General features: G+C 44.3%; 2 protein-coding genes across 2 annotated transcripts; both read left to right on the top strand.

Moving 5' to 3' along the window:
* The first annotated feature begins 29 nt into the window (after positions 1-29).
* LOC139574290 (matrix metalloproteinase-17-like) lies at positions 30-13,530 on the top strand. Its single transcript, XM_071398724.1, has 12 exons — positions 30-120; positions 2,741-3,101; positions 3,635-3,767; positions 3,982-4,135; positions 4,235-4,343; positions 4,448-4,625; positions 4,914-5,090; positions 5,185-5,281; positions 5,478-5,551; positions 5,867-6,016; positions 11,937-12,197; positions 12,679-13,530. The coding sequence occupies exons 2-12, from the start codon at positions 2,946-2,948 to the stop codon at positions 13,065-13,067; spliced, it is 1,878 nt and encodes a 625-aa protein (XP_071254825.1). The 5' UTR covers positions 30-120; positions 2,741-2,945; the 3' UTR covers positions 13,068-13,530.
* Positions 13,531-13,711: 181 nt separating this feature from the next.
* On the top strand, positions 13,712-15,632 carry LOC139574293 (saxitoxin and tetrodotoxin-binding protein 2). Its single transcript, XM_071398732.1, has 6 exons — positions 13,712-14,063; positions 14,316-14,458; positions 14,591-14,655; positions 14,752-14,862; positions 15,074-15,178; positions 15,512-15,632. Exons 1-6 carry the CDS (start codon positions 13,944-13,946, stop codon positions 15,580-15,582), a joined length of 615 nt encoding a protein of 204 aa, XP_071254833.1. The 5' UTR covers positions 13,712-13,943; the 3' UTR covers positions 15,583-15,632.
* The last annotated feature ends 889 nt before the right edge of the window (positions 15,633-16,521 follow it).

Here is a 16,521-nt window from a genome sequence, read left to right on the forward strand (position 1 = left end):
GGTCGGGTTAGCATGAGGGATGAGAGAGCGCCACATCTGTTCAGATTGAGTGCGAGTGAGAGAAGAGAGAGTGCGAGAGATCATCGAAAGAAGGACATAAAAGTCAGGGAAGAAGAGCTGGTAAGCATAGGATAAACTGCATTTTATCTTGTTTTGTCTAATGCTGCTCTGTCAATCATTAACTGTCGTATGTGTGTACACACTTTGTTTCTATGTATGCACTAGTTTGTTATGTTTCCAGTATCGGTGTACAGATGTATTTAGCTTTAACTGGTATTATATGTTTCTCACCCTCTCTTCATTAGTAGATTAGCAGTATGTATATTAGCATGTACAGTATATTCTTTTTAGCTAATGTGTTTCTCTGCCATATTGTCTGACAGAGGGTGTTAGAACCATTTGTGCGTGATGCACATGCACTGAACCAGATCCTCGTCCAGGTCCAGAGTGCGTGTTTAGAACCCAACATAATTAAAGAATCCATTCATTAACACCCATTGACCCTCACTGCACTTTCATGACTCAACCACCACATGCCACCCTCCTTACTGTACCCCTCCCTTATTTTCTTATTGTCTTTCTTTCTTTCTGTATAGCCTACCTTTTCTCTGTCTCTCTCATCCCTTTATTATCTCCCTTCATCCTTGAAACAAAGGCCGAGACACCACAGCTTTTATTTCCTCCCGTTCTCCTTCTATCTGTCCCTTGAGAAAAGGACTGAACCCCCATTCCACTTTATCTCATTACTTTACAACTGTCCTCCACCGTCCCTATATCCCTCCATCCATCCCTCCCTCTTTGCCCCCCTTCTTTAACTAAATGACACCAGCTAATTTAATTGAAGCACCACATTCTTCTCAGCCCCCTTACACCCACCCCCATCCCATCCACTTTCCATCTGCATTTAAATCCAGTGTCTTCTTGTACACACTAACACAACCCTCCCCTACTTATTTTATGTTAAATGTTCTTCCATCTCCTGATTAGATATTTCTTGATTCATTTGCCTATTGAACATGTACAGTTAAAGTCGGAAGTTTACATACACTTAGGTTGGAGTCATTAAAACTAATTTTTCAACCACTCCACAAATTTCTTGTTAACAAACTATAGTTTTGGCAAGTCGGTTAGGCCATCTACTTTGTTAATGACACAAGTAATTTTTCCAACAATTGTTTACAGACAGATTATTTCACTTATAATTCACTGTATCACAATTCCAGTGGGTCAGAAGTTTACATACACTAAGTTGACTGTGCCTTTAAATAGCTTGGAAAATTCCAGAAAATGATGTTATGGCTTTAGAAGCTTCTGATAGGCTAATTGACATCATTTGAGTCAATTGGAGGTGTACCTGTGGATGTATTTGAAGGCCTACCTTCAAACTCAATGCCTCTTTGCTTGAAATCATTGGAAAATCAAAAGAAATCAGCCAAGGCCTCAGAAAAACAATTATAGACATCCACAAGTCTGGTTCATCCATGGGAGAAATTTCCAAACTCCTGACTATGGTTTGCAACTGCACATGGGGACAATTTTTTGGGGAGAAATGTCCTCTGTTCTGATGAAACAAAAATAGAACTGTTTGGCCATAATGACCATAATTTTGTTTGGAGGGAAAAGGGGGAGACTTGCAAGCCGAAGAACACCATCCCAACCATGAAGCACGGTGGTGGCAGCATCAAGTTGTGGGGGTGCTTTGCTGCAGGAGGGACTGGTGCACTTCACAAAATAGAAGGCATCATGAGGTAGGAAAATTATGTGGATATATTAAAGCAACATCTCTAGACATCAGTCAGGAAGTTAAAGCTTGGTCGCAAATGGGTCTTCCAAATGGACAATGACCCCAAGCATACTTCCAAAGTTGTGGCAAAATGGCTTAAGGACAACAAAGTCAAGGTATTGGAGTGGCCATCACAAAGCCCTGACCTCAATCCTATAGAAAATTGTTGGGCAGAACTGAAAAAGTGTGTGTGAGGAAGGAGGCCTACAAACCTGACTCAGTTATACCAGCTCTGTCTGGAGGAATGGGCCAGAATTCACACAACTTATTGTGGGAAGCTTGTGGAAGGCTACCCAAAACGTTTGACCCAAGTTAAACAATTTAAAGGCAATGCTACCAAATACTAATTGAGTGTATGTAAACTTCTGACCCACTGGGAATGTGATGAAATAAATAAAAGCTGAAATAAATCATTCTCTCTACTGTTATTCTGACATTTCACATTCTTAAAATAAAGTGGTGATCCTAACTGACCTAAGACGGGGAACTTTTAGGATTAAATGTCAGGAATTGTGAAAAGCTGAGTTTAAATGTATTTGGCTAAGGTGTATGTAAACTTCTGACTTCAACTGTATGTAGCCTCCATCTCCTGACTATCTTCATTGACATTTTCATTCATCATTATTTTCAGTATAATATTGTATCTTTGCATTATTTTGGCTACATATTTCAATTTTCTCAATGATAAAGGAGATTTACTCACTTTTCTGCTGAGTAAAAAACTAGGCTATACAGCTTCGTTGCGATACAGTGCTGGGCTGTTATGATAATGTATATACCTCTGCATGTTTAAAGGATTTGCGACATATAGTGCAAAGGCCAAGCTTTGTAAAGCCATTTAAAGCCTTTAACATAAAGTGTGTAATGTAATGACAGCATGATCAGAGATAGCATGAAAGGTTTCTTTGCAACAACAGCAGAAAACTAACATGTAAACCGGTGCTCTCCCATCTCCAGAGCGTTTTACCAGCAGTGCCAAAACGTCCCGAGAAGCACCGGTCCTGTCACAGCTTGTCTTCACTCCTCACGTCAACCCGACCATGAAGGACGGATGACACTTCGGAGACCCGGACCCCTCACCTGGATGAACTGACCTAAGGCGATAAATGTTCACTCCAATTTTGTTTTGCGAGTTTCTTTGGAACATGCGAGTGCCAGCGGGATGAAGGAAGCAGCGTGGAGTTTTCTCCTGCTGTGCGCGTGCACGCAAACCGTGTCCGTGGCCGGGGTCCAAGGCTCGACAGTTGCCCCAACGGACACAACAGCATCCACCTCTGCTCCTGTTACCCCCACTGACGACCAAAGCACAGGACTGGTGGTGAGGGGAAATGCGGAGGCGTATAATACCCTAGGGCTATTTTATTATTCATTCAGCATGGATTATTTATTTCAGCAAGTTGCTATCATTTATGATGGTCTTTGAAGTGAAAATAGTCACACAAAAAAAGAGTGAAATAGTGAATAGAAAAAAATGTGAATACAAATTCACTACCAAAGTGATAAATCATATGCCCTTATCGGATTTTGTATCATACACTTTTTTCACTTGACATCGTTGCCTGCAAGGCCAGAGTGTTGAGCAAGCCTATATGTTTTATTGTGAAACTGGGCCATCATGGACATGGAGCTGTACCTTCACAGAATTAGTCTAGATACTGTACATACACACTTTGAAGAGCAGTCAAACTCTGATTTTCACTTATCTAATCTTCACTTAGCTTAGTGATCTCTTTACCCTCTCAAAACGTCCACTTCTGCTACTCAACATATGTCTCTAAGCAGCACAAATAACGTTTTAGGACTGACCTACTATAATGCCTCTCAATGCAATGCCTCTGTTTCCTGTCCCAGGATTGGCTGACCAGGTATGGCTACCTCCCGCCCTCAGACCCCTCTACTGGACAGCTACAGGCCTGGACAGCTGTCACTCATGCTGTTAGAGCCATGCAGAGGTTCGCAGGCCTCGAGGATACAGGAGTTGCAGGTGAGAAAATAGAAATAGGGTTGGGAAAATTAGGTTGATTATATCCATCCTCTCTGTGTTGCTCTCTCTCACTCCTCCGTCTCTGTCTCTTTTTATCTCTCGATCTCGCTTTCTCTCTCTCTCTCTCTCTCTCTCTCGCTCTCTCTTTCTCTCTCTCCTTCACTCCTGTGTTACTGACCTATTGTTGACCTCCTCTCTCTCTGTCCTCTCTCAGATGAGGAGACACTGGCTCTGATGCGAGCCCCACGATGTTCACTGCCAGATGAAGGGGAGGAGCCAAAACCACTGGCCAATCAGCTCCAGGAGGGGCAGAGCCTGAGGAGAAAGAGGGCTGTGACCACATGGACACGAAGGAACATCAACTGGAGGTTCATTAGACTACTGCTCACTATTCCTCCTTCATCTCTGTATCTCACTAATCAACCCATTGTCACTTTCACTCTCAATACCTCTCTAATTCTCCCTAGGTTGCGTTCATACCCCACCTCCTCCTCCCTCTCCCGTGAGACGATTCGCTCCCTGGTGTTTTACGCCCTGAGGGTGTGGGCAGACCCAACCCCACTGGAGTTCCACGAGGTCAGTCTCTTTCCCTGGATGTGTTAGTTGAATACAAAGATTACCCCCTCTTTCTCTCGCTCTCTCTCTCTCTCTGACCTCACTTCCTGTTAATCCAATACCAGGTGGGAGGCTCAGAAGGGGCAGACATGCAGGTGGACTTCCTCCATGGTTTCCATGGTGATGGATACCCCTTCGATGGGGCAGGGGGAGCTGTTGGCCACGCCTTTTTCCCCTCTGACCCTGCTAGAGCGGGCGGAGTACACCTGGATGCTGAGGAGGAGTGGGCGTTCCGCCAGCCAGGTGAGTGACAACAAAAAGACCCAGAGACAGCAGAGAGAGGTACTGGGGGATTCAAAGGGCCCGATTCCAAATCAAACAGTAGATCTGAAAGTTAAGGGTAGGTATTCGTATTGCACTGATAGCCCTCTGGTAAGGTAGGTGGAATTTAAGTTTGAGTCTCCACTGAGGTTCACAATAGAAATGGGTTTGGATGTACGTTTTCAATTTGGAGAATGTTATGGACGCAGTCAACACACTACTAACAATCGCCCTAACCTGAACCAACCCCCCTTCCCCACCTCACCCCAGCCTCTGAGGGTACTGACCTGTTCACGGTCCTGGTGCATGAGTTTGGCCATGCCCTGGGTTTGTCCCACTCATCTGCCAGGCGCTCTGTGATGAGACCCTACTACCAGAGCCCCGTAGGAGATCCTCTACACTACCGCCTGGGCCCCCACGATCTGGAGCACATCACCAGGCTCTACGGTCAGTCTCTGTGTGTCTGTGTATGTGTATGTGTATATGTGTGTGTGTGTGTGTGTGTGTGATTGGTTCTGAAACGACGGTGTTGTGTTTGCAGGTAATAGAAATCATCTCATGGTCACAGACGTTCCCCGGTTGGCTCCTGAACCTCAGCTGCGGCATCGCGACAGGCACGGACACCGACACAGACACAGGTACTGTGATTGGTTCAGACACAAGGACACAGACAGGGAAACAAAAGAGGATAAGGGTTAGCCACTCAACAAATAATACTCTCTCGGCCTTCCCTCCCTCCCTCCCTCCCTCCCTCCCTCCCTCCCTCCCTCCCTCCCTCCCTCCCTCCCTCCATTTCACTCCTGCCCTCTCTGCTGCTCGCTCCTTCTCTTTCAGACATTCTGTAGACCGCTGTAACACTAGCTTTGATGCAGTGGCCAACATTAGGGGAGAGACGTTCTTCTTTAAAGGTGAGTGTGGTGTAGGTAGGCTGCCTGTTGGTTGGGTTCTGCTGTGACTATTGTCCCCAGGTTCCCTCATTATTCTACTGGCATCATCGCCCCCCGGTGGATATAACCACGATTACAGGGCTGTGTACTGAACTCATCTCTGTCTCACCTCTTGTCATCTTTCCTTCACCCCATCGTCCTTTCTCTCGTTCTACCTTTCCTACCGTGCCTTCCTCCTTTCTGTTCCTCACCTCGCTCCCGTACTCCTTCACCGTCTACATTTTTGTTCTTCCCTTTCTCATCTGTCACCTCCTGACCAACCTCCCTCTCTGGCAGGGCTGAGTATGTGGCGGGTCAGTACTGGGGGGCTGGTGTCGGGCCGGGGGGCCTTGGTGAGGAGGCTGTGGGGGGGTCTGCCCCCTAACCTGCCCCCTCTGCAGGCTGTGTTGGAGAGACACTCGGACCACGCCATCATCTTCATCACTGGTAGGTAACCTCTGACCCCAGCCACCCCACACACTAGACCTCCACACAGATAGCTCTGGGTAGAAGTTGCCCTAAGCCACAGATCTAGGATCAGTATTCCATCCCTGACTCCTAACCTTAACCATGTAGAAGGGAAATGATAAACTGACTAACTTAGATTAGTCTGATTATTCTACTCCACATAGCATCACAATGCATCAGTGACACATTATGAACAGAGGAGAATAAGTGCTACTCAACTGACTAAACTGTTAAAGTTTATCGATTGCTTGAGCACATTTGTCAAAATGACAGTCAAAACATTAAATACATTACACAAAATCAACTACCTCCATCAAAACATACAGCCTGTTATGTCATGAAAAGGTATTCATTGAAAAGTCTACACCTGCATTGCTTGATGTTTGGGGTTTTAGGCCAGGTTTCTGTACAGCACTTTGTGACATCAGCTGATGTAAGAAGGGCTTTATAAATACATTTGATTGATTATTTCAATCAATCGTTACACAATGGCCCAATAAATACTGACTACAACACATCCTAAGATGTTTTTTTACCCTTACTTTACATGGAAAGTGACTGAAAACACATTCTCATTTACAGCAATGATTTGGGGAATAGTTACAGGAGAGAGGAGGATGAATGAGCCAATTGTAAACTGGGGATGATTAAGTGACCATGATTTTGAGGGCCAGATTGGGAATTTAGCTTGGACACCAGGATTAACACCCCTACTCTTATGATAAGCGCCATGGGATCTTTAGTGACCACAGAGAGCCAGGACACCCGTTTAACGTCCCATCCGAAAGATAGCACCCTACACAGGGCAATGTCCGCAATCAATGCCCTGGGGGATTGGGATATTTTTTTAATCCAGAGGAAACAGTACCTCCTACTGGCCCTCCAACACCACTTCCAGCAGCGTCTGATATCCCATCCAGGGACTGACCAGGACCAACCCTGCTTAGCTTCAGATGCAAGCCAGCAGTGGGTCACAGGGTGGTATGCTGCTGGCCAATGGCTAACCCTCTTTTGTAGGTCTGTAACATCGGTTGATACTATAATTATAGTATGCACCATAAAAGTAAGTAAACATATTATCACAGCATGGGCTGTATTATTTTTTCCTAAAAAGGATTTTACCAAAGATGACCAATTGTAAAGTAGATGCAGGGAGTCAGGAAACAAGTGCAGTTAGTGAATTTAATTATGAAGAACATGGAACGATACAAAACAAAGGAAGCGTTAAACATGGAAACATAAACAATACTGCCTGAGGGGTGAATACGATGGAGTGCTTGATAAAGGTTGCGTAATCAGGGAAGTGATGAAGTCCAGGTGTGTCTGATGATAAAGCACAGAAATGTGTAATGATGGGTTGCCAGGACGGGTGGTTAGTAGACCGGCGACGTCGAGTGTTGGAGAGGGGGAGTAGACGTGACACAAAAGCAGAAACAATGTCACTCAAGAGCATGAATATCAAGAAACAAACAGCTTTATTTGTCCTTTTTCCATTTTAACTGAGAGCTGAACTATCTTCCTTTATGGGCCCCTTAACCGCTCCTTTGTCCTTGCCCTCAGCCTCTTACTTGGTCCATGCTTGCATTCAGCTACTCAGAGGTAATCTCTTTAATACATGAATAAGGACTGATTGCAGATTGAACAATTTTTCAAAGAAGGTTTGCACCCGTGCAGAAGAGGTGCACATTCATGGGAGTAATTTGTATCAGCTGTGAACAAATGTTTAAATTTTGTTTGTCATTATTTACTCAACTGAGTTTTGCGTCTTTTGTAGAGAGTTGTGTTTACTGTTTTGCAAAAATGTGCTTAGCTTTTGCAATGTGAAAGCAATGAGAAATGACTTACTGAAGAATACTGTTGTGCTCATTAGGTTATGATGGAGATCAAATCAAATGTTTATTTTTAAATTTAAATTTTTTAAATTTCACCTTTATTTAACCAGGTAGGCTAGTTGAGAACAAGTTCTTATTTACAACTGGCCAAGATAAAGCAAAGCAGTGTGAAACAAGCAACAACACAGAGTTACACATGGAATTAACAAACATACAGTCAATAATACAATGGAAAAAGTCTATATACAGTGTGTGCAAATGAGATAGGATAAGGGAGGTAAGGCAATAAATAGGCCATAGTGTCAAAATAATTACAATATAGCAATTAAACACTGGAGTGATAGATGTGCAGAAGATGAATGTGCAAGTAGAGATACTGGGGTGCAAAGGAGCAAAATAAATCAAATAAATAACAGTATGGGAATGAGGTAGTTGGATGGGCTATTTACAGATGGGCTATGTACAGGTGCAGTGATCTGTGAGCTGCTCTGACAGCTGGTGCTTAAAGTTAGGGAGGGAGATATGAGTCTCCAGCTTCAGTGATTTTGCAGTTCGTTTCAGTCATTGGCAGCAGAGAACTGAAGGAAAGGCGGCCAAAGGAGGAATTGGCTTTGGGGGTGACCAGTGAAATATACCTGCTGGAGCGCGTGCTACGGGTGGGTGCTGCTATGGTGACCAGTGAGCTGAGATAAGGCGGGGCTTTAGCTAGCAAAGTCTTGCAGATAACCTGGAGCCAGTGGGTTTGGCGACGAATATGAAGCGAGGGCCAGCCTACGAGAGCATACAGGTCACAGTGGTGGGTAGTATATGGGGCTTTGGTGACAAAACGGATGGCACTGTGATAGACTGCATCCAATTTGCTGAGTAGAGTGTTGGAGGCTATTTTGTAAATGACATCACCGAAGTCAAGGATCGGTAGGATAGTCAGTTTTACGAGGGTATGTTTGGCAGCATGAGTGAAGGATGCTTTGTTGCGAAATAGGAAGCGATTCTAGATTTGATTTTGGATTGGAGATGATTAATGTGAGTCTGGAAGGAGAGTATACAGTCTAACCAGACACCTAGGTATTTATAGTTGTCCACATATTCTAAGTCAGAACCGTCCAGAGTAGTGATGCTGGACGGGCGGGCAGGTGCGGGCAGCAATCGGTTGAAGAGCATGCATTTAGTTTTACTTGCATTTAAGAGCAGTTGGAGGCCACTGAAGGAGAGTTGTATGGCATTGAAGCTCATCTGGAGGTTTGTTAACAGTGTCCAAAGAAGGGCCAGAGGTATACAGAATGTCTGCGTAGAGGTGGATCAGAGAATCACCAGCAGCAAGAGCAACATCATTGATATATACAGAGAAGAGTCGGCCCGAGAATTGAACCCTGTGGCACCCCCACAGAGACAGCCAGAGGTCCGGACAACAGGCCCTCCGATTTGACACACTGAACTCTATCTGAGAAGTAGTTGGTGAACCAGGCGAGGCAGTCATTTGAGAAACCAAGGCTGTTGAGTCTGCGCCGAATACAACAGGTGTAGACCTTAGTTACATGCGCCGAATACAACAGGTGTAGACCTTACAGTGAAATGCTCACTTACGAGCCCCTAACCAACAATGCAGTTAAAAAATATATATAAAAATAAAATATGAGTAAGAATAAGAAATAAAAGTACCAAAAGAAATAAAAGTACCAAAAGACTATACACAGGGCGAGACTCTACCGCCCTGTGTATAGTCTCGCTATTTACCAAAATAACTAGCGAGGCTATACACAGGGCGGTAGAGTCAATGTGTGGGGGCACCGGGTAGTTGAGGTAATATGTACAGTGAGGGAAAAAAGTATTTGATCCCCTGCTGATTTTGTACGTTTGCCCACTGACAAAGAAATTATCAGTCTATAATTTTAATGGTAGGTTTATTTGAACAGTGAGAGACAGAATAACAACAAAAATATCCAGAAAAATGCATGTCAAAAATGTTATAAATTGATTTGCATTTTAATGAGGGAAATAAGTATTTGACCCCTTCTCAATCAAAAAGATTTCTGGCTCCCAGGTGTCTTTCATACAGGTAACGAACGGAGATTAGGAGCACACTCTTAAAGGGAGTGCTCCTAATCTCAGTTTCTTACCTGTATAAAAGATACCTGTCCACAGAAGCAATCAATCAATCAGATTCCAAACTCTCCACCATGGCCAAGACCAAAGAGCTCTCCAAGGATGTCAGGGACAAGATTGTAGACCTACACAAGGCTGGAATGGGCTACAAGACCATCGCCAAGCAGCTTGGTGAGAAGGTGACAACAGTTTCTGTGATTATTCGCAAATGGAAGAAACACAAAAGAACTGTCAATCTCCCTCAGCCTGGGGCTCCATGCAAGATCTCACCTCGTGGAGTTGCAATGATCATGAGAACGGTGAGGAATCAGCCCAGAACTACACAGGAGGATCTTGTCAATGATCTCAAGGCAGCTGGGACCATAGTCATCAAGAAAACAATTGGTAACACACTATGCCGTGAAGGACTGAAATCCTGCAGCGCCCGCAAGGTCCCCCTGCTCAAGAAAGCACATATACATGCCCGTCTGAAGTTTGCCAATGAACATCTGAATGATTCAGAGGACAACTGGGTGAACGTGTTGTGGTCAGATGAGACCAAAATGGAGTTCTTTGGCATCAACCCAACTTGCCGTGTTTGGAGGAGGAGGAATGCTGCCTATGACCCCAAGAAACCATCCCCACCGTCAAACATGGAGGTGGAAACATTATGCTTTGGGGGTGTTTTTCTGCTAAAGGGACAGGACAACTTCACCGCATCAAAGGGACGATGGACGGGGCCATGTACCGTCAAATCTTGGGTGAAAACCTCCTTCCCTCAGCCAGGGTATTGAAAATGGGTCGTGGATGGGTATTCCAGCATGACAATGACCCAAAACACACGGCCAAGGCAACAAAGGAGTGGCTCAAGAAGAAGCACATTAAGGTCCTGGAGTGGCCTAGCCAGTCTCCAGACCTTAATCCCATAGAAAATCTGTGGAGGGAGCTGAAGGTTCGAGTTGCCAAACGTCAGCCTCGAAACCTTAATGACTTGAAGAAGATCTGCAAAGAGGAGTGGGACAAAATCCCTCCTGAGATGTGCGCAAACCTGGTGGCCAACTACAAGAAACGTCTGACCTCTGTGATTGCCAACAAGGGTTTTGCCACCAAGTACTAAGTCATGTTTTGCAGAGGGGTCAAATACTTATTTCCCTCATTAAAATGCAAATCAATTCATAACATTTTTGACATGCGTTTTTCTGGATTTTTTTGTTGATATTCTGTCTCTCACTGTTCAAATAAACCTACCATTAAAATTATAGACTGATCATTTCTTTGTCAGTGGGCAAACGTACAAAATCAGCAGGGGATCAAATACTTTTTTCCCTCACTGTACATGTAGGTAGAGTTATTAAAGTGACTATGCATAGATGATAACAACAGAGAGTAGCAGCGGTGTAAAAGAGGGTAGGGAGGGGGGTCAATGCAAATAGTCTGGGTAGCCATTTGATTAGATGTTCTGGAGTCTTATGGCTTGGGGGTGGAAGCTGTTTAGAAGCCTCTTGGATCTAAACGTGGCACTCCGGTACCGCTTGCCGTGCGGTAGCAGAGAGAACAGTCTATGACTAGGGTGGCTGGAGTCTTTGACATTTTTTCGGGCCTTCCTCTGTCACCGCCTGGTGTGGAGGTCCTGGATGGTCAGGTCTCTGACCTTTTCCCTATAGGCTGTCTCGTTGTTGTCGGTGATCAGGCCTACCACTGTTGTGTCATCTGCAAACTTAATGATCGTGTTGGAGTCATGCCTGGCCGTGCAGTCATGAGTGAACAGGGAGTACAGGAGGGGACTGAGCACAACACCTCTGAGGGGCCCCTGTGTTGAGGATCAGCGTGGCGGATGTGTTGTCATTAAAAGTGTCTTAGCAATCTAGAAAAAACGAACATGATTCTAGTTTCTCTCTCCGCCCATATTTATGTACCCTTATGAATTGTAAACCAAACCTGAACCTTGAAGACTCTTTATTGCCTCTTTCTGTTTTGTGTTTTAGAATCCCAGTTTTGGCTGTTCAATGACCTCTCTCTCCAGGAGGGCTACCCCCGCCCGCTCTCAGCGCTGAGGAAAGGGGGAGAGACAGAGGGAACGGGAGGAGAGGAAGGAGAGGAGGAGCAGGGCCTGATGTGGGACCCAGAGGAAGGACCAATGTGGGGGGACATTGGAAAAGGGGAAGCAAGAGGAGAGGAAGAAGAGAGTGAGACCTGGACCAAGCTCATCAGAGGAGGAGTGAACGGGATTACGACAGAGAGAGACGGTGAGAGTGAGAGTGAGTGTGAGAGAGAGAGAGATGAACGAGGAAAACAGAGACTGTGAGATTCTATGAAACTGACTGTGAAAGATTATATGTGAGACACCTCACATAATGTACAATACTGTACATGTGTGAATGTATGTCAAAATAAATAATTAAGCCCCATGCTATATCACTTCCAGACATGGGTTCAAATACATGTGTATTTGAGTATTTTTTTTCTGTATATTTTAGTATTTTCAAATGCACAGCCCAAACAAGTACTTTTATTTTAATATTTTAATGGTTATTTGTAAAAACCAAATAGTATACCAAAATGTATTTCAAAGTATTTCAAAATACTTATTTCAAATACCATTTTGAAATACCTGGTTTAAATGTATAGGAGTGTATTTGAGTCAGTGTATTAATAAAGGTTATCAGAATACTTGTTTTGAAATGTATTGAAAAGTAATTGAAATACCAGGTCTGATCCCTTCCTCAGGCTCCATCTACCTCTTCAAAGGAGATTCATATTGGAAGTTCCCCTACCCAGCCTCTGTCCCAGCGGTAGGATACCCTCGATCCCTGGCCACCGATTGGTTGGACTGCCCTCACCCCTCCGCACCTGTCCTAGACGACTTCTCTCGCTCTCTGTCTCCCCCTACTGGACGGCAGGAGCTCCGTGAGAGGGGGAAGGAGGAGAGGGGGAGAGAAGAGAGGGGTGGCCAGAGCGGCCATGGCCTAGACAGAGACACAGACACAGACAGAGAGGGACTGCAGCACTGGCCCTGCACTTGCCTGAATGGAGCAAAAGTTAGCAGCGTGAGCATGACTTCGTTCATATGTGCCCTGCTGTTGACTCTCCTCTCGATGATAACTGTGTGGTGTTAGGCTACATCCCAATACTCTCGACGGCGTCCTCCTCTCACCCCCTTCTATCCCATGGCTACGTCCCAATACTCAACAATGGCCTCCCCCTTTCTCACCCCACCCCCCCCCCCATTCCCTCCAGGTTGTGGCTGCTGTTGTCAATGGTGCTAGGCCCTTTCTCACCTTCCACTATGACAAAGTTTACCATGCACCCTTACAATCCATTCCACATACCTACCCTTAGGTCTGTGATATAGGGGATGGGTTAGGAGAAGGTGGGAATTTGGGACACAACCAAGAAGTCCCTACACCCCAAAGGAGGAATGTTTGTCCTGGACATTTCAGATGAATTATGAACAGTTATCTGCTGTTGGTGTACCTCTTTGTCTGTCTGTGAAATGTATCCATTTAGCACCTTGTTGTACAGCCTACACTTGATGATTTCAGAACGTTTTATCTGACCAAATAAAATAAAACAACTCTATTGCCTTCAGTTTTCATTGTTAAACCATAAACGCAGATGACTAATTTATATTTTGATACTAATAGCAATACACATCACCATTAGGTTCATAGTCACCGTCAAAATGTGCCTCTTGGGGTGCTGCCCTATAGGTCCTTGACCAAACCAAACAAACTATAAATAATTAATAGTTGTAGAGGTCCAATGGTTTAATCTTGCTGTCACTGGGGTAGTTTTGGAATTTCCCTGCACCCTAGCGTTCAGCCACATGCCGATTTGGGTAACTTCAGTATTACGTAACTTGGGGAGAAACATTATATTAAAACACTCCACATCTTACCTCTGTATAAATTGGTGTTTCAGCTTATTGACAACCAAGGCTTCATTCTTGCTAAGAACTTACTTCTCTGAAGGCTCAGTTTACCTTGATCTACATGATGTGTGTCCTCTACTTGGCCTCTCTCCTTGCTCTGTTGTCAGTGGGAACAGCAGTACCGGCACCAAAGGATTGTGGACATCTGGTGAAACTGCTCGCGTCGGAAGACCAACATACTGTGAGTACATCGCCTATCTATAGAGTGGACCTCAATAGAGGCCCACAGTGATATTGGGGTATGTTAGAAATAGTGATGATTTCCAATATGAGAACTGTATTGTATTGACTCTAATGGAATTTAAAAGACATTTGACTCCAACTTATAGGCAGAATACAGCCTCTGCCCTCAGGCACTGTGCTTCACAGACAAATAGTGCTATAAAACGGAAATGTGTGAAATGAAATGACAGACCAATACATTTTCCCACAGATCTTTGGGAAGTGGATCTTCATCGAGGGTTTCTCGGACCATGAGATGTTCAACGCAGTACTGAGAAAGACCAACAGCTCATGGATTGAAATCCTTCCCACTTCACACACCGAGACGGTCCTTTTGAACCAGGGAAACTTGATGTAAGTGATAGTAACTCTCTACAGCCTTGTCTCTAACCACTTGTCATGTGTCATTTGCTATGCTATGTGAATAGACATTCTACAGCTCTAAGAAAAATATCTTTCTAGTGATTATCTCATTTCTTCTGCCAGTGATGGAAAATGTCTTGACTCCTCTGCCAACATGACCTTTTCCAAAAACATTTGGCAAATCTCACGTAAGTCAAACATTATTGACTGGCAGGCCATCCATGATCTGATAGAAAATATGCTGTTAAATTACTGTGAGTTACTGTGTTTTTTTTCTTACATAGAGAATAATGTAACTTCCACTGGACACTTCCTACTATCCTGCCCTGACTGTCTCGTCATGGACTTCAATACCACCATGGGCGAAGTGCATATCCGATCTCACTATATCTTTGGTAAGTGTGTGTGTGTGTGTGTGTGTGTGTGTGTGTGTGTGTGTGTGTGTGTGTGTGTGTGTGTGTGTGTGTGTGTGTGTGTGTGTGTGTGTGTGTGTGTGTTTTTGAGATCCCTCCAATGGCCAGAACCAACATTTACCCAACAAATATGTGGAAACCTTGGTCAATCAAGTCAAAGACTCAACCAGTTTCTTTCTTCTTTTATTTCCAGGGAAGACCAGGACACTGCTGGAGGCAGAGTTGAAACAGTTCCGGGAGCAAGCAGAATGCCTCCAGTATCCTCAGCCTGCACAGTATTCCTATGATGGAGTTACAGGTCATTATTAACCCTAACCTATTCATCAAAAGAACACCAGGCAACATTTAGTATTATGGTGGTAGGGTTGAAGAAAAATATATAACAAATATATACTGTATATTTAAAATAATATATATATTTACCCAAAAAAATATATAGGGGATTGGAAATTATGCAGACAATTACATTGATAGAAGCCACATTCTACCTGCAATATTAAAGCTTAAAAAGAGGTTATTATTCATTTACGTTGTCATTCATCAGTTTAGAATAGATCCCTGTTGGCCGAGTCCTGTGTTCATTTAAACCTTGTCCAAGTGCTCATTAACGTCTCCTCTCTTCTCTCTGCAGAGTTTTGCACTGAGAAAAAGGAGAGCTCACACATTGTTGAGTCACAAGATGAAAAGGATGGTTCACAGTGATATGGCTTCTGGGGATGGAATGGTTGCGTTAATAAAGTGGTGCACTCTCATACTGACTGCTTGTTTTGAAACGCATCCTCATCCATAAACACAGTGAGCACGCATGCAAACAGGCAGACACACACTCCCTGTTCTACCTCCTTAAATATGTCATATATCATCAGGGACCGGGGTAAACAACACCGGACTCATCACACTTTCCTGAGGAGTACCATTGTCAACTTCAAACCACGTTGACAATTCTGACCCCACCCTCACCCATATGACTCGATCGAACAGGAAGTCCATGATCCAGTTATACAGACGTCCCCCAATGCCCAATGAACGCCAGGGTTGGTAATTTACCTGTCTTATATCAGCTCATCTGTGCTGAGGTGGTATGGGTGGAAGTATTCAAGGTGTGTCCTTAAAAACCAATGTGCCAATTTCAATCAGCGCTACTGGTGATATTAAAGACTCACCTAAAGCTGGTCTCAGTGGTAACGCAATTGGTTATGGCATCGACTTTGCCAGCAGAAGCGCACAGTATCCTGATCAGTAGCCTATAACCAATACTTGATTAAAATATCACACGCAGCAACAACAAAAAAAGCCAACAGACATAGTTTTTTTCTTTATATTGGACATTATTTTTGTCCATGCAGCTTGTGTGGACTCTTTGGGCCTACATGTTTGTTATAACTAGGCCTATTGTAGGGTTACTGTATACTATTCAATACATGAATAAGACAAACACCCATGCGCAGCTCCAAGGCATTCTTAACTCAAATACTTCTGCTAAGTATCAGAACTCAGGATAAGACCCAGATGCAGACAGCTAGAGTCACAGATGTTTATTGACTCGGGGGGCAGGCAAAAGACAGGTCAACGGTAGGCAGAGGTCCGTAATCCGGGGAAGAGTCCGTAAGGCACAGAACGGCAGGCAGGCTCAGGGGCAGG

The sequence above is a fragment of the Salvelinus alpinus genome, chromosome 4 (assembly GCF_045679555.1).
Source record: "Salvelinus alpinus chromosome 4, SLU_Salpinus.1, whole genome shotgun sequence".
Classification (NCBI taxonomy): Eukaryota; Metazoa; Chordata; class Actinopteri; order Salmoniformes; family Salmonidae; genus Salvelinus; species Salvelinus alpinus.

Excerpts from the sequence above, each read along its gene's own strand:
- LOC139574290 (XM_071398724.1), top strand. The coding sequence starts at position 2,946 with ATGAAGGAAGCAGCGTGGAGTTTTCTCCTGCTGTGCGCGTGCACGCAA. Across the intron at positions 3,768-3,981 it reads CGAGGATACAGGAGTTGCAG|ATGAGGAGACACTGGCTCTG; the intron begins GTGAGAAAATAG and ends GTCCTCTCTCAG. Across the intron at positions 4,136-4,234 it reads CGAAGGAACATCAACTGGAG|GTTGCGTTCATACCCCACCT; the intron begins GTTCATTAGACT and ends AATTCTCCCTAG.
- LOC139574293 (XM_071398732.1), top strand. The coding sequence starts at position 13,944 with ATGATGTGTGTCCTCTACTTGGCCTCTCTCCTTGCTCTGTTGTCAGTG. Across the intron at positions 14,656-14,751 it reads AAACATTTGGCAAATCTCAC|AGAATAATGTAACTTCCACT; the intron begins GTAAGTCAAACA and ends TTTCTTACATAG. Across the intron at positions 15,179-15,511 it reads TTCCTATGATGGAGTTACAG|AGTTTTGCACTGAGAAAAAG; the intron begins GTCATTATTAAC and ends TTCTCTCTGCAG.